The sequence below is a fragment of the Sciurus carolinensis genome, chromosome 9 (assembly GCF_902686445.1).
Source record: "Sciurus carolinensis chromosome 9, mSciCar1.2, whole genome shotgun sequence".
NCBI classification, from domain to species: Eukaryota; Metazoa; Chordata; class Mammalia; order Rodentia; family Sciuridae; genus Sciurus; species Sciurus carolinensis.
The window spans coordinates 54,425,824-54,447,140 of NC_062221.1; the positions used below are offsets into that span (position 1 = coordinate 54,425,824).

At 52.3% G+C, this 21,317-nt stretch overlaps 2 protein-coding genes and 1 non-coding gene across 17 annotated transcripts; 2 read left to right on the forward strand and 1 right to left on the reverse strand.

Moving 5' to 3' along the window:
* Positions 1 to 1,464: 1,464 nt before the first annotated feature.
* Vwa5b2 (von Willebrand factor A domain containing 5B2) lies at positions 1,465 to 14,756 on the forward strand. 14 transcript variants are annotated; one of them, XM_047564515.1, is made up of 20 exons: positions 1,465 to 1,601; positions 2,106 to 3,271; positions 3,355 to 3,525; positions 5,837 to 6,056; positions 6,236 to 6,393; positions 6,951 to 7,082; positions 7,316 to 7,440; positions 7,805 to 7,960; positions 8,478 to 8,588; positions 8,668 to 8,876; positions 8,954 to 9,065; positions 9,587 to 9,772; positions 10,891 to 11,062; positions 11,145 to 11,461; positions 11,857 to 12,046; positions 12,152 to 12,505; positions 13,262 to 13,399; positions 13,496 to 13,600; positions 13,677 to 13,876; positions 13,964 to 14,756. In XM_047564515.1, exons 2-20 carry the CDS (start codon positions 3,133 to 3,135, stop codon positions 14,510 to 14,512), a joined length of 3,744 nt encoding a protein of 1,247 aa, XP_047420471.1. In that variant the 5' UTR covers positions 1,465 to 1,601; positions 2,106 to 3,132; the 3' UTR covers positions 14,513 to 14,756. The 14 variants fall into 14 exon arrangements, with proteins under 14 accessions (XP_047420471.1, XP_047420465.1, XP_047420466.1 ...); XM_047564509.1 differs by having other exon boundaries at positions 5,837 to 6,068; positions 11,857 to 12,505; positions 13,496 to 13,576; positions 13,665 to 13,876; XM_047564510.1 differs by having other exon boundaries at positions 5,837 to 6,068; positions 13,496 to 13,576; positions 13,665 to 14,756.
* On the forward strand, positions 10,076 to 10,147 carry Trnaa-agc (transfer RNA alanine (anticodon AGC)). Its single transcript has one exon. It is a non-coding gene; the product is annotated as a tRNA-Ala (tRNA).
* Alg3 (ALG3 alpha-1,3- mannosyltransferase) lies at positions 11,524 to 20,647 on the reverse strand. Of its 2 annotated transcripts, XM_047564517.1 has the most exons (9): positions 20,414 to 20,643; positions 18,264 to 18,363; positions 18,019 to 18,166; positions 17,750 to 17,910; positions 17,169 to 17,289; positions 16,526 to 16,731; positions 16,295 to 16,371; positions 15,201 to 15,345; positions 11,524 to 15,100 (listed from the first exon to the last, which is right to left on the reverse strand). In XM_047564517.1, exons 1-9 carry the CDS (start codon positions 20,607 to 20,609, stop codon positions 14,938 to 14,940), a joined length of 1,317 nt encoding a protein of 438 aa, XP_047420473.1. In that variant the 5' UTR covers positions 20,610 to 20,643; the 3' UTR covers positions 11,524 to 14,937. The 2 variants fall into 2 exon arrangements, with proteins under 2 accessions (XP_047420473.1, XP_047420474.1); XM_047564518.1 differs by lacking the exons at positions 15,201 to 15,345; positions 16,295 to 16,371 and having other exon boundaries at positions 20,414 to 20,647.
* Positions 20,648 to 21,317: the final 670 nt, after the last annotated feature.

A 21,317-nucleotide genomic window follows, 5' to 3' on the forward strand; every position in this document is an offset into this window, starting at 1 on the left:
AAATTTCTTTAAGGCAGAGGTTGAGTCTTTTCAGTTGTTTATCCCCAACCCTTTCCCTCTGCCTAGCACTTAGCAGACCACACTAGCTCCAGGCATCCCTCAGAGCTACATCAGATCTCACCTACCTCTGGGAACTAGGCACCTGAACCCTCTGGGGCTGTGCTGTCCCCTCATACCTTCAGCTACCGTTTTGACACCCCACCACCAGTGTGCCTTCCAGCTGGACCTTAGAACCCCTTTTTGGAAGCGGAGCCAGGAAGCCTGCGCTGGCCTGCCCCATGCTGCAGCATGCTCTAGGTGTCTTGTGGAGCTGCTGTCTGTCTCTGCCTTGGTTTACCTCGTTAAGACAGCTTTCCCAACAGGATCTCAAGGTCAATTCAGTTTCTAGCACAGGATGGCTTCTGCCCATGCATGTGTCTGATCTCCCATAGGGATGCCATCTTCCTGGAAGATTATCTTATATCCAAGTTCTCCTCAGGACCAAAGACAAGGGCATCTTCTTCCACTTCTTTGTGTACACATCTCCCAGATGATAGCTTCCTGCATGTTTGGCCTGAGGGACACACGTGACTCTGGTTCATTTGCAGAAGGGGCAGAACATAAGGCCCTTGGGGAAGGTGGGCATTGCCTGGGTCTCCATGGGGCTTTCAGGAGCAGGGGTAGTTCTGTCTGGGAGCCTGTATCCCTGAAGGGACCATCAGCTCATCCACTGATTCTCCCTAGTGTTAAGACTGGGATGGGTTCAGCAGAGAAAGAAGAGGGGCTAGTGGCTCAGACAGTATGGAAGGAACAGAGCTGGTGGCCAGCTGGAGTGTCCTGTGGACTACACTGGTGTCACAGTGTCTGTACTCTCTATATTGTCCTGTGCATTTCCATCCTGAAGTTGCCTGGGGGGAAGGCCAAGCTCTCTGTTATGCTAAGTGGTTTGAGTGAGGGAGAGCGCTGGGGTTAAGGGCTCAGGTGCTGGAGGAGGCACTCTATTCCCAGGGGCCAGTGTGATGATGGTGATTGGAGTTAGAAGGATGGAGTTAATGGGTGGGGGTGAGAAGTCTGAGTCTGTCTGGAAAGGCTGCTGGCCCCTGGCTGCTCCGCACTGCCAGCTCTCCTCAAGCTCTCTGCAGAATGAGGGGCATCTGTAAGAAAGCTTGCATGGGTGGCCCTGGAACACGCTCACTTCCCCCAAGGCTCTCAGCCTCTCCCACCAGAGCCTGGAAGAAGTTTTACAGACTTGCCTAATCTTTGGCAGGGGTACAGGGTCAAACACATGAACACCCTGTCAATAACTAGGGACCTGTTTTAGAAGCAGAGATATTTTCTCCCGAGGCGCTGCAGGGATGGGTGTGTGTGTGGGTTCACTGCTGTGACAGGGACAGTCCGCAGCCATAGGCTGGAAGACTTCACTCTTAAGGCTCCAGGCAACGTCAGAAACCAGGGGGTTATAGCCGGAGGGAGCCATCCTGCACATCCTCTCCAGCAAGAGTAGGAGGATGGCGCTGCAGTGGTGGCAACACTGGCTGCTTCCGGGTGCGGGGACGTCGCTGCAGTGATGGGGGAGACTCGCTTGGAGTGAGTGGTCACTGAAGTGACCACAACTGCTAAAGGTACCCTGCAGAAATGGGGGAGGTTTTCTGCAGTAATTAAGGAGCACTCTGTAGAGGACAGGGGCTGGCTTCTTGGAGGAACAATCCTACTGTGGTGGGGAGCTGGGGTTCGCTGCAGTGAGAAGGGAGGGTCACTGCAGTGACGGGAAGCCTACCCAGGGCGGGGAGTAGGTGGGATGGCTGGTGTCGCTACATTGTTGGGGGTCGCAGACTGAGCGGCTCTGCGCGCTCAAAGGATGCCTCGCCTCGCCAAGGATTGAAGGGGTGGGGCCTCAGAGGCCTGGGTCCCGCACTGATGCGGGCTGTGCGGCGGCCCGAACGCGGTCCCCGCACTGCGGTGCACTGCCGGGCTCCAGCCGCCGGGGCTGGAGCCGAGGCGCTACCGCGCCCGCAGGAGGGGGAGCGCGGCCAGTCGCAGCGGCGGGCGGGGCGGAGGCGGGCGGCAGGGGTGGCCTCTGGGAGCGGGGGCGGGACCACCACCAGCACTGCCCGCGCCCCTGCCAGGATCACAGCGACCGCCGCGGGAGTCCCGAGCCGGGTCTCTGCAGGTGTCGGGACTCGGTGCGAACCTGAACTCAGGCTGCACAACGCAGAAGCTGCACAACCCATCCTTGTCGGGTCGCTACGCCCAGAACTCCGCGGAGGAGCCAGGGTGAGATTGGGGCTGCCCGCAGGGAGGGGGCCGATCTCAAGTCTCAGCCCGTGGCATCCTCTGTGGACACCGCGGCGACTGCAGCAGCTCCCCACTCCCAGATCACTCTGCCAGGGTGGGGAGGGGTGCACTGGATGGATCGCACAGACTCTCCGACACCTTTCTTGGTTTGGCTTCCCAAAGACCCCTTCTTTTCGCTTCTCTGTCTCGTTCTTTCTACTCCAAACCCTCCACTCAGGTCTGCAGCCCTTTGCTGCAGTTAAGAACCTGGAGAGATAAAGACTGCAGTCTATTCGACTCCCCATCCCACCCCCTCCTCTCCTGTCCCTTGCTGGGCTGGGGGCACCTGGGAGGAAGCTGGCCCTTTAAACCTTTGATCCCCACCCAGAGCATCTTCCATCTCTCCACCCGCGCCACTTCCGACAGCTGGCAGCTACGGGGAGCCCCCGGGGGCCGACAGGTACGGGGGTGGCGGTGAGGCCCAGAGCGGGTGATGGAACAGCTGTGACAACCCCCTACCCCCACCCCCAGAGGAGCCGGCGGCGGGACTGTCGGGCGCCGGGAGCGCCGGTTAATCATTAACCCTCCGCTCCCCGGGACCCCGCGCTGCCCTGAGCTGCGCTCCGCCCCGGCTTCCCAGGTAACGGGCGAAGATGCCCGTGTCGCCATCCCCGCACCTCCCTTTCTTATCTTCCCCTGCCACCTGTCAGCCTGGGGAGAGTCCCGCAGCTCAGCTTTGCGCCCCTTGCAGGCATGCGTCCAGGGTCTGAGTTCAGCTCTTGAGACTGGCTTTCAGGAGCTCCGGGTGCGGCACCCGGGACTTGCGCTGCGCACCCGCTTCACGAAACCCTGCTCCCGCAGGGCCGACTTGTTGGCACCATGCCGGGCCTGTACTGCCCCTCCAGCTGGACGCCGCTACCCCTCACCGACTCCTGGGTCAGGGCCTGCGCCAACGGACCCTGCCTCAGCCTGCGGGCTCGGCTCACCTACCGCAACCCGCAGCCGCAGCCGGTGGATGGTGAGGCCGGGTGCGGGCGCAGGAAGGTGGGAGCGGGTGCCGGGCGGGGTCCGACGCCGCCTTCTGCCCTCTCCTCCCGGCAGGCGTGTTCGTGTACCCGCTGGCTGAGGCCGAAGTGGTATCGGGCTTCGAGGCCGAGGCGGCCGGACGGCGCGTCTCTTTCCAGCTGCAGAGTCGGCGCCGCTCGCAGGCCGCTTGCTGCCGCGCGCTGGGCCCGGGGTTGGGGACCTCCACGCCCCGCCGCTGCGCGCAGGGTGAGTCCCGGGCGCCTGCAGCCCGAGCTCCTGAATGCCAGCCGAAGCTCAGGTTCCTGCTCTTGCTCAGTCTCCCACCCCTCCCCCACCTTGCTCCAGCCACTGGGTTTTTTTTTTTTTTTTTTTTTGGTTGGTTGGTTGGTTGGTTGGTTTTTCATTCATTGATTCATCCCTTTATCCAACAGTCGTGGACTGGGCTCCTGATCTACTCCAAGTACTCGGGGAATGTGGCCCAGACCTGGCCCGAGATTTTCTGCTATGGAGATAGATACAGCAAGCAGCACAAAGCTTATTGGGGCATCACCAGCCTTTACTACCCAGGTGGTGATAGGATCTCAGGGTGTGGCAAAAGAAGCAACCGGCCCGCAGCTGACACCCCCCCCCCCTCCCCGCAGCCTCTCTTCTTTTAGGTTACACACCTCCTCTGCCAGGGCGGTGTGAACCAGTCAGCTCCTGGATCAAGTGCAAATTATCTGCACAGTAGCCCAGGTCCTTATTCACCTCATTCTGTTCCTCTAGCCCCCATCTTACACTAGGTACCACAAGCACTGGCCTTACCAACAAGTCATTTTACACCTCACTGTTCTATCTTCCCATCTTCTAATGAGCACATTTGTACTTATCCTTAAAGATCCACTCAAATATCACTCCTTAGGAAACCTGCCCTTACTTCACAAATAATTAATTACACTCTTCCCTTGCTCCCTAGCCTTTGTACCACCTCATTATAGCACTTATTAGGGGGAGTAATTGTCACAGGTTTGCGTGTCTTATCTCCCCCTTTGAAGAATTATCTCCTGAGCTTAGGACTGTGTTTGGGCCATCTCCAAGTCCCAGTATGTCACATAGAACCTGGCCCAAAGGGCCCAGTCAGCACTGCCAGAGAAGATAGGAGTCCAGCTCTGGGCTAGGCTCTGTGGCTTGCACTTCATTCTTTCCTTTATTCATTCATATATTCATTCACTCCTGCTCATGGGATTTACCATCTGGATAAGTAGAGAGACAGAATCCAGTGGTATTGAGAGTTGGCATAAGCCCTGCAGATAGTTAAAGGCAAGAGTGAGCTCTGGGCCCAGGCCCCAGGAATGTTCCAGAAAGGTGGAGCCAGCATTTGACTGAAAGAAGGGTAGGACTTGGTGGAGTGGAGAGTAGGGACAATGGTATAAACAAAGGTTTGTAAGTAGGTTACACTGGGTAATGGTGATACAATGACTCAGGTTTGTAGTGATTTACAGTTTGCACTGATATCACCTTATTTGAATCTGAGAGAGGTATGTAATGTGCATTGTTCCCATCCCCCTTTTATGCATAATGAAAATGGTAGCAATGGCCACTTACTTGTATGTTGGGTGCTTTGCATACATTATCTCATATATTCCTCACCACAATCTTCGAGAGACAGTTTTATGGATGAAAACACCAAGGCTCCTAAGATGGTTGTCAGAGAATACAATTAGAAGTCACAGAGCTGAGACTCAAAAGCCAATGCTGCGCTCTCTCTACTGTACTAGGCCTCAGCTCCTGAATGGAAGTCCGCTTCCTTCTTAACTTTCTTCTTTCCTTTTCTTCCATCTTTTTCTTCTCTTTATTCAGCAAGTATTTCTCAAAAAGATGCATATTTATTATTGTGGGGAAGTGAGGTAAAGTAGGGCTATAAAGGTGGACGGGGGAAGACTGTGTAGGTGGTATACACGTCCAGCAGCAGTGGTGACTACCCAACTCCACAGTCCTCAAATGAACCCGAGATCTAAATAAAACATGCAAATGCAGTTTATGTCCTATAGTCTGATTTCAAGCAGATTGCTGTCTTTAAGCTCCTCCCAGGTGGAAACAATCTGGAGCCATTCTAGTGGGCATTGAGGAGTCCCTGATGGTTCATGAGCAGAGATTTGTGGGTCCTAGACCTAAGGGAAGTGCTGGTCCACAAGGGAGAATCCTTTAGAAATCCTTTAGAAAGACAGTATCCAAAGGTTGAATGGGAAGGAACAGGCAGGACAAGAGAGGCAGATGGTATAGTTCCCCCAGAACCTTGAAAATGGATATGCCTCCTTCTCATCAGTCCTTTAGCAGTGAGGTCACTGCTCCCTTGCATGATGACAGCCAGATCCCTCCATTCCCAACCTGCCTTTGCTACCACTGTTCATCTCATGTGTTCATCCTGCATCACTAGCGCATTAACACAGTGTCCTGTCAACCATACAAAGTCCCCTCTGCCCAGACTCCTGGACTCATTATTTCCCACTCCCTCCTCTATCTTCCCCCATTTCCTCTGCTTCCAGCCCCCTCTGATTCCTTTTCTCACTCATCATAGGTCATCTTGTCTTGGATCTGGCCCAGGCCCGGTCCACGCTGGTGCTGCCCACGGGCCTTATCGCTGCGGCTGGCACCATGACAGTGACCCTGTGCAGCAGCCGGGAGCTACCCTCCAGGCCTGATGGGGTACTGCATGTGGCTCTGCCCACTGTGCTCACCCCACTGGCCCCACCAGGCCCACCAGGGCCCCCCAGGCCTCCGGGGCTCTGTGACGACAGGTTGGGCCTATGGTGATTCTCTTCGTCCCTCCCTCGGCTTCTCTGGGTCTAGTGCGGGTGAGGGGGCCTCAGCAGGATGCTCTGGGGGATGGACAGGGTGAAAAAGGGAGGGGGCAGTCAGCCAGAGGGGCTGGGGCCCTTCATGGTGGCCAAGTGACCCTCCTCATGCTCCCTTCCAGCCCCACCAGCTGCTTCGGGGCAGGCAGCCCTGAGGAGGAAGGGCTGGCCTGGGAGGAGCCACCTGCCCCTCCAGACGTGTTTTCAGGCCCTGCCCGCTGTCCTGCCCCATATACCTTCTCCTTCGAGATGCTTGTGACTGGGCCATGCCTGCTGGCAGGTGGGTGCATCTGGTCTGACCTGACCCATCCCTCCCACTATAGCAGACTAGGAAATAATTCAAGCCTTAGGAATGGGTGGAACAGGACCAGGTGAGGGCAGTGAGCCAGAGGGGCTGGGGCCCTAAGGTTCAGGAACCTAAGCCTTAGGAACCTTCAGTCTGATGGTAGGAGCATCCCCTGGCTACTTATACCCAACCTAGTTTTATCAATGTAGCTTATTTATACCCTATGCCCAACAATGGCAAGAGAGATATTTACTATGGGACCAGTCCAAATGCTGAAGTGGATTTTCTTTGTGCAAGAGATGGAGAAGGATGCTAATTGGCTGGTGTACAATCCTTTCACCAGCCAGGAACAGACTGAGAACACATGTCCCAGCCCATGAAAATAGATTCTCCCCTGTCCATCAGACCCTACTGATCAGATTCTGAGAGCTGAGCCGGATCAGCCATAGTCCCAGCCCACAGCAACTATCATCAGAGAAGATGATATCATGCCCTTAATACTGGTTTGGGGTGAAGTGACCATCACTCCTCCCTGCCTTTCTGTCCTTCAGGCCTGGAGAGTCCCTCCCATGCCCTGCGAGCAGATGCCCCCCCTCATGCCAGCTCTGCAGCCACCATCTGTGTTACACTGGCAGAGGGTCACCCATGTGACCGGCCCTTGGAGATCCTGCTATACCCCAGTGGTGAGAGACTGGGACACACAGTGGGCTGGCCCTGACCTGCTTAGGAATAACCTAAGCAGTTTTCAAGTATAGATTTCTGGGCCCCAGGACAGATGGACTGAATCATCTCAGTGAGGGTGGACCCTGTGGTTCAGGGAGGCTGCACCTTCAGGGTACTCTTAAGACAAGAGGACTGGACAGTTGAGGTCCAGGGACAGAGACTTCCCTGACAGAATTGTATCCCCTCTTCTCAGAGCCCCATCAGCCACACTTAATGCTGGAGGCTGGCAGCCTGAGTGCATCAGAATATGAGGCCCGGATGAGGGCCCGTCGAGATTTCCAGAGGCTGCAGCGAAGGAACAGTGATGGGGACCGGCAGGTATGGCCTCTGGCCTTCATGCAAACTGTAAGAAAGCATGAAGAGCAGGCAAACAGGTGCAACTTGGGATGGGTTGGGGGCTCTTCTCTCAGCAAAACCTCGTAGTGGCTCACCTCAACCCATCATGGGATATATGAGTATCATCACAGGAGGACCCACCCACATAAGTCTCTCTGGGATATGTCTCAGAGGATGGAGGCTAGGTCTGACATAGGCAGAGTACAGCATCTGCCTCTTCCCACTACAAAAAGGTGTCCCCTCTAGGTGAATCACAAAAAGTTCTCAGAGCCAGGTCCCACTGGCCTACCCTGGACAGAGCTGCACTAAAACCTGGCCCAGGTTGACTTGGGGCTCCTATGCTTAGGTGTGGTTCCTGCAGCGACGTTTCCACAAGGACATCTTGCTGAACCCAGTGCTGGTGCTGAGTTTCTGCCCGGATCTGAGCTCGAGGCCAGGACACCTGGGCACGGCTACCAGGGAGCTTCTCTTTCTGTTGGATGGCAGCTGCGCAACACACAAGGCCCGTGGGGATTGTGGGACAGCCCTAGGCTTGGGCGGGGCAATGGTCTGAGGTGGGCTGCGGGCAGCCTCTCAAGCCAGGAGTTGCCTTGTTGCATAAAACACCAACTTCCAAAGAGGAACCAGACAGAAACTCCTCAAGAAGACAGAGCCCTTAAGAGTGAGCCTTTCTCAACTCCCCCTGTTCCCTCCCCCAATCTCTCTTTCTTATACACAAATATTTGTCTCTCCCATATTTTAAGAACTTCTCTCCTATATAGTCACACTCTGAAACCTAATCATAGAGACCCGAGTTACATATACCTCCAAAGTCCCATACACAAATGTGTCTCACACACATTCAAAGGCTGCCTCATACTCCCAGGGTCCCATGGTCTCACACACTCAGGCCTCTTCTAGGTGATTTCATTCAGCCCTCATTTTAATCATGGCCTAGAGAAGACAAGTATTTTGGAGTCCCTTGTTTTCTGCCAATGCCTGAGGGCCTGCCTCATGCTGCCCTCTTTGGTCCTCTCCAGGATGCCATTGTTTTGGCTGTGAAGTCCCTCCCAACTCAGACACTTGTCAACCTGGCCATGTTTGGGACCTCGGTGCAGCCACTTTTCCCAGAGAGCCGGTCTTGCAGTGATGTGAGTGTGGTCCAGGGATTTGGGGGCCTCTTGGAGATTTTTTAGCCCAACCCAGCCCAGCCTCGCCTTCTCTCTCCAGGACACTGTGCAGCTGATCTGTGAAAGCATTGAGACCCTGCAGGCTGGGAGTGGTCCCTCAGATATACTGGCTGCACTGGACTGGGCCCTGGGGCAGCCCCAGCAGAAGGCCCACCCTCGACAGCTGTTCCTGCTCACTGCTGTCTCACCCATGGCTGTCACTACTCACCAAACCCTGGAGCTTATGAGGTGGCACAGAGGGGCAGCCAGGTATGGAGTGGGCAGAGCAGATGCCTAAGATTGGTCCCTCCACCCAAAGCCTCACAGCTGCTTCCCTTCCCTGTCAGGTGCTTCTCCTTTGCGCTGGGGCCTGATTGCTGCCAGCTGCTCCAGGGTCTGTCTGCTCTCAGCAGGGGCCAGGCTTACTTCCTGAGGCCTGGAGAGAGGCTGCAGCCCATGGTGAGTTTGAGCCTGGATCCTGTTCTATATTTTTACAAATCCTCCCAAGTTACACATCAAATCTGAAGTAACTCGGTCAGACCATGGGGTCTCTTGGTATCCTCACCAAGTCTTCTCCTTACTCTAATCTTTCCTCTCCTTGAGGAGATGCCAGCCAGGAGAAGAACTATGTGTTGGTACTGCTGTGGGATGCTGTGGAAGACCAAAGATATAGGGGCACAGCATCTGACTATCCCCCAAATCTTAACTCAGCTTTGTTCTGTATATGAGCCTATCCTCATGAAGTCTTGCTTCATCTACGTGGCCAAGATCAGGCCAAGAGACAGATCAAGCCCCGAGGACTGAGCACCGGTTCCCCTTGCTTGCTTCTACCCATATTCCTTCTCCTGACCCCAGACTCACCCTGTTCCCTATCAGCCCAGGGTTAGACAGAGGGCAGCAGGGTTTGGGAAAGGCAGCCTTCCTGTCTGGCTGTAACACTCTTTTCTCTCTGATGTCCTCTCTCTGGTCCCTCCCCACAGCTGGTGCAGGCTCTGCGGAAGGCACTGGAGCCTGCTTTGAGTGACATTTCTGTGGACTGGTTTGTGCCCGATGCCGTGGAGGCTCTCCTGACTCCCCGGGAAATCCCAGCTCTCTACCCTGGGGACCAACTGCTGGGTTACTGCTCACTCTTCAGGGTGGATGGCTTCCGGCCCCACCCTCCAGTGGTAGGCCTGGGATTGGTGTGGTAGGTGGGCCTGGGTGGCCGAAGTCCCAGCATCTCTTCAAATCCCTTCTTTCCTTTCCTGTACCTTTCTCTGTCAAACTCCCCTACTGTTCCACTGATCCCACTGGGACCTTCTTGCCCACTTCATGAGGACTTCCACTGAGCTATTCTGTAAATTGTTGTCCTTAGTTTTCACCAGAGGTCACTAAAACACACAGTCACCAAACGACTCCAGCATTTGCTGTGAGGTTTATGTCAAAACTTGCTCACTATCTGTGTCTGATAGAAAGCACTATTCAGGGGCTGGGATGTAGCTCAGTGGTAGAGTGCTTGCCTAGCATGCATGAGGTCCTGGGTTTGAGTCCCAGCACCACAACAATAAATAAAATGAAAAAATAAATAAAAATCCACCATCTAAATGCTCAGTGACAGATGAGCTCAGCAGAGGTGTAGTCTCAAATCCCAACTCTGCCACTTGCTAGCCATTTGATTTAGGCAAGTCACTTAACCTCTTTGAGCCCATTCCTTCTTACGTAAATGTTTTTCATAGGTACAATGCCTTTAGCAGGATACTTGACACATAGTAGGAATGTGAGGAAGAGTAGGGTTTTTTTTTTTAAAACACAAAAGTATCTCTTGCTCCAGAGCTAAACATGCTTCCTCTATTTTTGATTATAAGAGTGGTGTAAAACAGTTTTTATTGTTGTTGTTCCAGGGATTGAACCCCCAGGGGCACTTAACCACTGAGCCACATCCCCAGCCCTTTCTTATTTTTATTTTTTGACAGGGTTTCCACTAAGTTGCTTAGGGCCTTACTAAGTTGCTGAGGTTGGCTCTGTACTCGAGATCTTCCTGCCTCGGCCTCCCAAGTCGCTGGGATTATAGGCATGAGCCACCATACCAGCTACAGTTAGCTTTTTTGCCTGGCTGCTAGGAAGCTCAGGTCTAACCTAAAGTTCAACTCTGCAGCAGTTCTATTAACCCTTATGGTTAATGTGCTTCCTCCTTCCTTAGTACTGGGCTTTCAAATCTTGCTGTGAACCATCTTAACTTCCTCTTGGAAAGAGGTAGTATATAGCTACAATCATTTTTTTTTCCCCTCAATGCTATTCTCCCTAGGGCCAAGAGCCTGGCTGGCACAGCTTGGGTGGTTCTGTGTTCCCATCCCCAGAGGAGGCACCATCTGTTGCCAGCCCTGGCACTGAGCCCACTGGCACCTCAGAGCCACTGGAAACAGGCACTGTGTCAGCAGAGCTGTCCAGCCCATGGGCTGCTGGGGACTCAGAGCAGAGTGAGTATCCTAGTGTATGTATGGCTGTGTTGGAGAGGGCAATGGGAGAGGTCAGGACTGGAGCCCATTCTCTTGCCTCCAGCAGGTACTGATGCTCTGACAGACCCAGTCACAGATCCTGGACCCAATCCATCCAATGACACAGCCATATGGCGCCGCATCTTCCAGTCCTCATACATCCGGGAACAGTATGTGCTCACCCACTGCTCTGCCAGTCCCGAACCAGGCCCCGGCTCCACAGGCAGCAGCGAGTCCCCAGGCTCCCAAGGCCCTGGGTCCCCTGAGGGCTGTTTTCCCCTGGATCCTCCTTCTCAGCAGGGCTGCCGCAGCCTGGCCTGGGGAGAACCTATAGGCTCCCGTTCCTGCCCCCTGCCTGCACCCCCACAGTCTCCATTCAAGGTGAGCTCCAGCCCACATTCAACCACCATGTATCCAGCAAACATTTACCACCTGCTGTGCATCAGACATTGTGCAATGTTTATTAAGTCTAGACAGATAGATGATTAAATTTATAATGATGACACCACGCAACAACCTGTGATGGCTATAGGGGCTCCAGGTCAGGATGGCTAATTCTGTCAGAGGAGTCAGGAAAGTAAAATCCATGTCTGGAAGAATAAGTAGAAGAAATTAACTAGGCAAAGAAGGGACATAAACAAAAGCAGATAAGCAACAGCTTTAAGTGGGAAATAGGGAGTAGAGAGATGACAAGGAGCATGTAGCCTACTACTATGTATGTATGATGGCCAGGGATTCTGCAGTCCTTGACCAGTGGCCCCACATCTCACATGCAGGCAGGAGCCTTGAGCGCTGAGGTGCTGGGCCGTAGGCACAGAGTGGCTCTGGCTGGCCGAAGTCTCTCATCCCCACCAGGCCGGGCAAACCCAGTCCCTGGCCGACCCCGGCAACCCTCTCTGGGTGCAGTACCAGATGGGCAAGGCTTTGAGTCAGGCCAACAGCTGGGGCAGGGCCTGGATGACTCAGGTAAGGGCTGGAAGTGGGGCTGGGTTCTCTACTATCAAGGAGGCCTTGGGGAGATGGAGCCTGGGACACCACATCACCATTGTCACTGCTGTCTTTTCTCCCCAGGAAACCTGCTCTCCCCAGCTCCAATGGACTGGGACATGTTGATGGAACCACCCTTTTTGTTCACAGCTGTGCCCCCCAATAGGCAACCAACCCCTCCAGCAGTGCCACTGCCTCCCCAGGCTCCACGTTGCCATGTGGTGATCCGGGCCCTGTGTGGGGAGCAACCTATGTGCTGGGAGGTGGGTATTGGGCTGGAGACATTGTGGGGCCCTGGGGATGCCTCACAGCCTCCATCAGTCGCTGTAAGAGAAGCTGCGTGGGACCAAGCACTCCACCGACTGACAGCAGCCTCAGTGGTCCGAGACAATGAACAGCTGGCTCTCCGAGGAGGGGCTGAGACCACAGCTGACAGGGGTGAGTTGCTAGTGGCCCAGCTGGGGCCCAAGGGCATAGGACAGAAAGCAGCAGAGGTAAAGGCATCTATTAGATCACTCTCTTTTCCTCAGTTTGCTCATAAAGGATTCAAGGTAGCTCAAGATCAGAAATTAAGCAAGACAACGAGAGAAATGAAAATAAAGGGAGCCAATAATTAGGTTATATTAAAGATGTACACCATAAAATTATATACTCCTAAAAACATGGGACCCAAACTTGGTAAGCTTCCTAGCTGCCAATACAGGGGGAAATATGATTTTGCAATTATCAGTGCTGCAACTCAGAAACAAATCTGTTATTCTGGAAATGACTATTAAAATTAAACAGTTTAAATTCTAGTTCCTTGGTCGCACTAGCCACACTTGAAGTGCTTGGTAGTCATGTGTGACTAGTGATTACCATATTGGATCATGCAGACAGAAAATTTCTATTCCCTCAGAAAAATTCTTTTGGACACTGTGAAATGAGTAGAGGAAAGGGCACAAGGCGATGTTCCTTTGGTAGTGTCTAGTGAGTTTCTGGGTAGTCAGAGGTTCCAAGCTCCACTATGGGTTGAGGGTTCAGCTTGACCACTTCTTGTCAAAGGTGGGAGTGATAGCTAGTTCTGGTCCCAAAAAGGGTACTCTACTACTCTGTTTAAAAGTAGACAGAGGGAGAAGATGTGGGGTACATTGTTTTTCTATGCAGCCCTCTGTAGAGGGTGGGAATTCAGCATGCTGCTCCTTGGATTCACAGGCCATGCCCGGAGGTCCTGGCTTCGAGCCCTTCAGACAAGCAAGGTCAGCTCTGCTCCCTCCTGCTTTACCTGCCCAGTAGCTGTGGATGCCACTACCAGGGAGGTCCTGCCTGGGGTCCTGCAGGTGCGGAGCTCAGGTAGGAGTCCTCCCCTGGTGACCTCTCAGGTCCAGCTCTCACCTCACTAGCTACCCATACAGACAAACCTTACTCCTGTCTCCTGTGCCCTTCCAGAGTCAGCTGAGCCCCCAGGCACTTATGCCTCTCAGGGCAATCTGGATGTAACTTCTCTGCCTACTGCAGCCCACCCTAAAGGTATAGCCCAAATGTGGGGAAAGGGTAGGAGATATCAGGGCTTAGAGACCACCAGCTGGGATTGGCTGGTCCCACCACAGGAATTCAGTCTCTCTGGTAGGCACCTGGGACCTGGACCAAAATGACAACTCCAAATCAGCTTTGGGGGAGCCCACAACTCCCACTGGAGGTCCTCACCCCCTGCCCCACCAGCCTTCCTCTAGGCTCAGTCTGGGCCGCCGACGGAGACTCTGTAGTTCCAAGGCTGGTCAGGCCAATGAAGGCAACAGTGAAGGCAGCGACCATGACTACCTGCCCTTGGTGAGGACTCGGGAGGTGGAGGGTAGTGTCACCCAGAGCCAGGGTGCTGTCTCTGCTCACTTCTCCCCCCACCTCCTCTCTCCTCAGGTGCGGCTACAAGAAGCACCAGGCTCCTTCCGTCTGGATGCACCGTTCTGTGCTGCTGTGCATATTCCTCAGGAGCGCCTCTGTCGTGCTTCGCCATTTGCTGTGCACCGTGCCAGCCTCAGCCCCACCTCTGCCTCATCTCCCTGGGCACTTCTGGGCCCTGGTGTTGGCCAGGGCGACAGTGCCACAGCCTCTTGTAGCGCATCCCCCAGCTCAGGCTCAGAGGGTCCAGGCCAGGTGGACAGTGGGCGGGGTTCAGATACTGAGGCTTCAGAAGGGGCAGAAGGGTTAGGTGGCTCAGATCTTCGGGGTCGTACCTGGGCTACAGCTGTGGCACTTGCGTGGCTGGAGCACCGTTGTGCTGCTGCCTTCAGTGAGTGGGAACTGACAGCAGCCAAGGCAGATTGCTGGCTACGGGCCCAAAACCTGCCTGATGGTCTTGACCTGGCTGCCCTCAAGGCTGCAGCCAGGGGACTCTTCCTGCTACTACGCCACTGGGACCAGAACCTGCAGCTGCACCTGCTGTGCTACAGTCCAGCAAATGTGTGAGGCACACCCTCCACTGGAATCGATGTCCCCAACATACTCAAGTCACTGCCACCCAGGGCCAGCTGCTCGGTGCTGGGAAGGGGTAGGCTGGTGTCAGCCTATCCTCCACTGCTTCTCATTCCCTCCCTAGAATCCTCTTACCCTCACAAAAAGTGCCTGCCACCCTGTGCCCCTTCCTCTGTGTAATACAGGGGAAGGGGAGAGAACCACAGTCCCCAAATCCTATGCAATAAAGTGCCTCTAAAGACTGCCTGAGTGAGCTCTTTATCTGCTGAGTACATGCCCCTTACAGCTGGGTCCAGGGACCAGGTGCTCCTGTCTCCAAATAGGGTGCACAGAGATGGACTTGGAAAGGTTTATTTTAAAGAGCACAGTGTCTATCCCACCCAGGGTGCTGAGGGTGAACTGGAGGGAAAGGGTAGATTTTAGTGGGCTTTCTTGCTGTGCTGGATGTTCTTGGAGAAAGGCTGTGGACCCAGCCAGAGCTGCAGCAGGATGACAGCATGGCATACGTGCAGGGCAGCTGAGCTGCAGGATGTAGATGGGTACGTATTCCAGGAGAGTTCAATGAACCCCAGCACCAGCAACCTAAAGATCAGAAACAGGCCCCAGGTTTTGTCTAGTTTCAACATGCCCTAGACACATCCCCCTAGCCCTTCCCACTCCCGCAGGTTGTCCCAGCTGGTACCTGAGCAGATGTGTGAGCCAGTGTGCAGGCATGGCCCACAGGAGGTAGGGCAGTGTGTGGAAATACCAGACATAGAACTGGTAGTGGAGGGAGCGGCTGAAGCAGATACCAATGAAGTTAGAGGTGAAGAGGGTAGAAACAATCTGTATGTGATAGTCAAGGACAGGAAGAGAAGGTGCAGAGTTGGGGGTGGATGGGTCCCAAACAGGGCAAAAGTTTTGGGCTCAGAAAGCTCTCTGGCTCTGCCATTCCTACATGCATACCTTGGGCATATTTCTTAACTTCTCTGGATCTGTTCCTTAATCTAACAGGGAGACAGTCATACTTCAGATCATAAAGCCTAGTGAGTTTGAATCCCTCACTAGCTAGGTGATGTCAGCAAGTTACTTAACCTCCTAAAGCCTTTATTTTGCTTTCTAGAAAATGAAGATAACAAGAGTATCTCCTTATCTCTTGCGAGCTTTCAATGTTAGAATATATACATATCTTAGAGTATCAGGCAAGGAGTGTGTACACTATCATGGAAGCTCAATATTTAGAATTAAGAATAAATTGCTGGGGGGCTGGGGTTGTGGCTCAATGGTAGAGCACTTGCGTAGCATGTATGAGGCACTGGGTTTGATCCTCAGCATTATGTTAAAAAAATAAGGTAAAGGCATTGTGTCCATCTACTATATTAAAAAAATAAAAAATAAAAAAATAAGAATAAACTGCTGAGTGTGGTGGCACACACCTGTAATCCCAGCAGCTCGGGAGGCTGAAACAGGAGGATTGTGAGTTCAAAGCCAACCTCAGCAACTTAGCTGAGGTCCTTAGCAACCCAGTGAGACCCTGTCTCAATGAAATACAAAAAAGAACTGGGGATATGGCTCAATGGTAAAGTGCCCCTGGGTTCAATTCCTGGTAAACACCAAAACAAAAGAATAAAAAACTATTGATATGTAAAGTGCTTGGCAGTGTTTGGTACAGAAGAGCTCTATGAATGGGCTCCCCTTCACTCCCCCAGGTCACCAATCATCTGAGGTCAACAGACCTGAGACCCCACCTTGCACCTGAAGTGGACAAGACTTACCTATCCATTATTTAAAGGATATGATTGGGTGTGAGGGGTTGGGGCGGAACTTTCCTTTTGGAGGGATCCTTCAGCAGCGACAGGATACTTTCCCCAGTCCTGGGGAGAAGTTATTCAGAAATTTATCAAGATTCCATTGTGGGCCAAACTCTAGACTCATCCCCATGAATTTAACATCTCCCCAAGTAGCTCCTAAAACTCAGGCCTTTCACTCCTTCCCCCAACCCTGCCGATGGCACTGCCCGTTTCTCACCTGTGCCATCTGCAGAGGGCAAATAGCAAGAGCAGGGTGAGGTGGGCAGCCAACAGGGCCAGGTGGAAAGCTCGATGCAGGAACAGGGCCTCAGGGAGGAAGCGCCAGTTTACTGTCCAGCGGAAGAGAAACTGGCGGCCGAGGTCGAAGGAGCGGGATAGATAGCCAATGGGGTTCTCCAGCAGGAAGGGGAGCCCCAGCACCACCTGAGAATGAGTGTGATGTCAGAAGAGCTGCGAAGGCTTACCTCCATGCTAATCACTGAGGGAAGTGAGAGTGGAGAGAGGCCTCAGAGGTTCCCTAACTTCTTTGAGGAATACCAGAAAAGTCATCCCCCACAGCCAACTCAGTTCAGAACCTGGCACTAAAGAGGCTCTGATTTGAGCTCCTTTATAGGTAATAACAGGAAATAATCCTAACCTAATGCTTTAAGGTTAGGATTCACCAACTCAAATAGAGCTGGAAAGCCTCTCAGAGGTCAGCTTCTTCAACAGTCTAATTTTTAGAGTTATGGAAACTAAAGTTGCCCATCTCAGAATCAATTCCCAAACCCTATTTCTCAATTTGAGAAAGTCTCAAGTAATAGAAGAAGGTCAGAGTAGTGGCCTTCTCATCAACAAGGGGAAAACTAAGGAAGAGATACCTGAAGGACAGCACAGATGCCCAGCTTGGGGAGGGCACCACGGAAACCAAACTGCATGAGGAGAAGGAACAGTAAACCAGGGGCGAAGAGTAGCACATTCATCTTCACAGAGACTGCCAGGCTGGAGTGGGCAGGGGACAGGAAGGGTGAAGATCAGCTCCAAAGCTGTGTACCCTGCTTGAAGACGTACCCACCATCATCACAGCAACCCCTGGCCTCATACCAGCAAGCTCCAGGATGAGACCCACACTCAGAACTGCTGAGGAAGGGTTAGGTAGCTTGAGAGGAGGCTGGAGAAAGGGAATGGGTATGCAATCCCTCTGCCCAAACTGAATGAGCATATACTGATGTATTTAGAATGTACAACAAGCAACGCCAACATTGGATGAAGAGAAAGAGGGGAGGAGGGCATGTGTGTGGGAAGAAACATGGGAGATAGAGGCTTTCTGGACTTGCTTGTGGGACCCTGAGTGACCTACATTATCTGTCCATTCCCTTATTCCCTCTTCTGCAGAAAACTGGAGAGAAAGAGAGGGAAATGTAGAAAGTGAGAGAGGGGGCCAGAACAGAAGGGTGTCAACCTGAAACAGCAGCAGCCCCAGCCCCACCGCTGGGCCAGGAAGAGGTTGATACTGAGGAAGAGCAACGCCATGGCCACTGGGTCATTGAAGAGCCGCAGCACAAAGATGGAGTGGACTCGGTAAGAAGCGCAGCACATGAAGAAAAAGACGAAGGGAGGTACCTGAGGGATGGGCACAGTGGGGAACAAGGTCAGTTCTCCCAACCTGGGCCATCCCCATAACCCACCATCCCAGGTTGGGATCCTCTGATCCTGGTAGCATGGACTCACCTTGCAGGTCTGGTGGTAGATTAAGAAAACAAGTAGCAAAGTGGCCAGGTAGAGCACAGCAAAGATGTTCTGTGCCATGCGGATATCAGTGCCCCGGCCAGTGGCATAGTAAAGTCCCATAAAGATGTACACAAAGCCAGCCGGGTAGCTGGAAGATGAGGGGGAATGTGAGACTAGGTCAGGCTAACCAGCCTGATACCCAGCCAGCTCTTCACATTCTCCCTCAACCTCCTATAATAACTCACACAAGAGGTCCAGTGTCACCCCGCAGTTGTGTATAGTCATATGTGCCATTGATGACGCCCTCCACCTGGGCCATGTAGGCCTTCCAGTCAATCTCTGTGTCTGGAAGAGGATGAGATGGTCTGGTTACTTTCGAATCCAGAATTTGCCTGCCCCATACTACCATGTCTCCAGAACATCAAAGCAGAGTTCCAGCTCATTCCCAGAACTTCCATCTCTACTCCTTATTTAATGGCCTATTCTCTGGGTGAACTCAAGCATCTCAAACTCAATCAATGTGTCTATAAATGAATTCATGATTTTTCCTTCCTCTCCAAATCTGCTGTCTTTCCTGGATTCCATTAATAGCATCACCAACCTCCTACCTGCCCAGGTCATGAAGCAGGGTTACATCTTTGATACATCTTCTCTCTCATTTCTAACCCTGAGTCAACAAGTTCTATTTTTCATCTTAAATATCTCTCGTAATTCATCTTTCTCTGTTACTACATTCTCAATTTTGGGTCTAACATAATCTGTAGCTTCCACAACACAACAATATCCTAATTAGTCTCCTGGCTTCTACTTTCACTCCACTACAATGTATATTCACCCTGCACAAAACAGTTTTATCAAAATACAAATCATCATGAGGTCTCTCTGCTTAAAACCCTTCAATCATTTCCCAAGGCCTCGAAGATAAAGATCAATCTCTATTATTCCCATTTTTTTTTTTTTTTTAGGAAAGGAACCTAAAAGTTAATTAGGTTAAATGACTAGCTAAAGATGGTGAACTAGAAAGGGTAGAGCTGGGGGTACCAAGTTTTTAACAACCATGCTGTCTCCTTACAATGCTGTTAAATTTCTTTATGATTTGATCTCAACTTGTACAATCTGCTCTCTCATTACTATTCTTACCAGTTCAACACTGTGGGTCTAAAAAAATTAAGTTCTTCAAAGGAATCAGGCTTTCTATTTTGCCTGGAGGTTTTTGGTACAGGATACCCGCTGTCATCCCCTTCCCTTTTTCTTCTTTCCTTATCGGGCTAGTTCCTACATACCTTTCAAGAGGAGGCACTATGAAACTTTCCCTGACTCCTGGGGTCTGGCCCTCCTAAGTTCTTTTTTCTTTTTTGGTACCAGGGATTGAACTCAGAGGTCTTAACTACTGAACCACATTCTCAGGCCTTTTTTTTTTTTTTTCCCCCTCGGGTGCTGGGGATCGAACCCAGGGCCTTAGTGCTTACAAGGCAAGCACTCTACCGAGAGAGCTATCTCCCCAGCCCCTTCTCAGGCCTTTTTAATTTTTTTTTTTTTTTTTTTTTTTTTTTTTTTTTATACAGGGTCTCACTAAATTGCTGAGGCTGGCTTCGAACTTGCAATCCTCCTGCCTCTGTTGCCAAGCCACTGGGATTATAGTTGAGTGTCAACATGCCTGGACCCTCCTAAATTCTTATAGCACTCTGTCTTACCACTATCATGATTAATGGGATATACTGTAATTGCCTACTAACTTATCTTAGTTCAGACCCATATGCCCAAGTATTTATACACGTCTCTCTTATTCACCATTGAATCTCTGGCACATAACGTAATGTTAGGTAATTAAAAAAAAAAAAAGGTGAAAACATGTTAGGCATATAACAAGTACTCAATAAATATGTTTTGAATGAATAGTCTTTAACAAGAAACCTAGGTGGCTTAAACCCAGCGTCTAGATTCAGCCTGGAAAGAACCACCAATAATGCCAAACGGATTCAAGTGGTCACAAAATGCCATCGTTGAGAAGGGACTTCGAAGACCTCAAAATTTAAATGGATGAGAACGTTGAGATTCGGGAAGGGAAGTGAGATGTCCAAAGACACAGACAAGCAGCAGCAGCCGCACATTAATTCCGGCCCAGAAATGACGGCCAGGTTGGTTTGTTTTCTTAGCCTGGCAGGCTGTATGTTCAGGACAGAAGGCCAACCTTTAGGGTTGTCTCCTTCGTCACAGGAGCAGGATTAAGGTCGCATTTTCTGTCGAGCAGGTTTGGGGCTCTGATAAGGGATATGACTCTGCAAATGATAAATGAGTAGCTCTAGAGCCTAGTTTTGAGTTCCGGGTCTTGGACTCACTTTGGGCTAGGGGTTCGGGTCTCCCTCCCTCCCCCCCTCCACTTCGGCGCACTCACATGCCACCCTGTGAATGACCCAGAAGGTGATGCCCACCTCTGCCAGGCAGAGGCAGGAGGCCACCAGCAGCGTGTAGCGCGGCTCCCGCAGTAATAAGCGCCGCTCTTGCCAGGCGCGTTGTAGCCATTGTCCGCAGACTCCCGCCGGCTGGGCCGCGGAACCCGACCGGCCGCGTTTCCGCAGCCCAGCCGCCATGTTGACGCTGCGCCGCTCTAGTTGGTCCACCACCCCGGAAACCCAACCCTTCGACACTTCAGTTCCGTTCCTCGCGCCTGGCGTACCACTAAACTAAGGGCTGATCCGAAGAGCCAGAATCCTTTACTAGGCTAAAATTTATTTCTTCCGTATCTGCCTCCTCTGGGGGAACTATACACTCCAAAATAGCAGGAACAAAGTTTTACTCCTCAGTATATACCCAGTCCTGGGCACACGGTGATACAGAACGAATGTTTGCTCAGAAAAACAACAGTTCTGTTCCTCGCTCGCCAAGCATTCCACCTTCCCTATGCTGGGAATACTTATGTTCATGCTGGAGGGCAAAGTTGGTCTGCACCCCTCCCGCTTCCCTTCCGAGCCTTCTGGGTGCTCAAGAACGGCTTGGGAAGAAGTGAATTTTCCATTTGTTTTTAGTTATTAATGGAAGGAGCCGTTCAAACTGAAACATAAGAGGGCAGTGGTGAGTTCAAGTAAGTCTAGCACTTAAGTGTGGCCGGCGAAAGCGACGAGGCAGTGCAGCCAGAGGACCGAACATCTAGGCGATGATCCGGTTTTCCCAGCCGGAGGATTCTTCAAAGAGCGCTTAGCAGAAGGCGGAAGTTCCACGTGTTTGTGTTGAGCAACTGCAGATGATGGGCGGAGACACAAGCTCCCCGCCTCCCACATCCCACCCTCCGGATTGGCCAC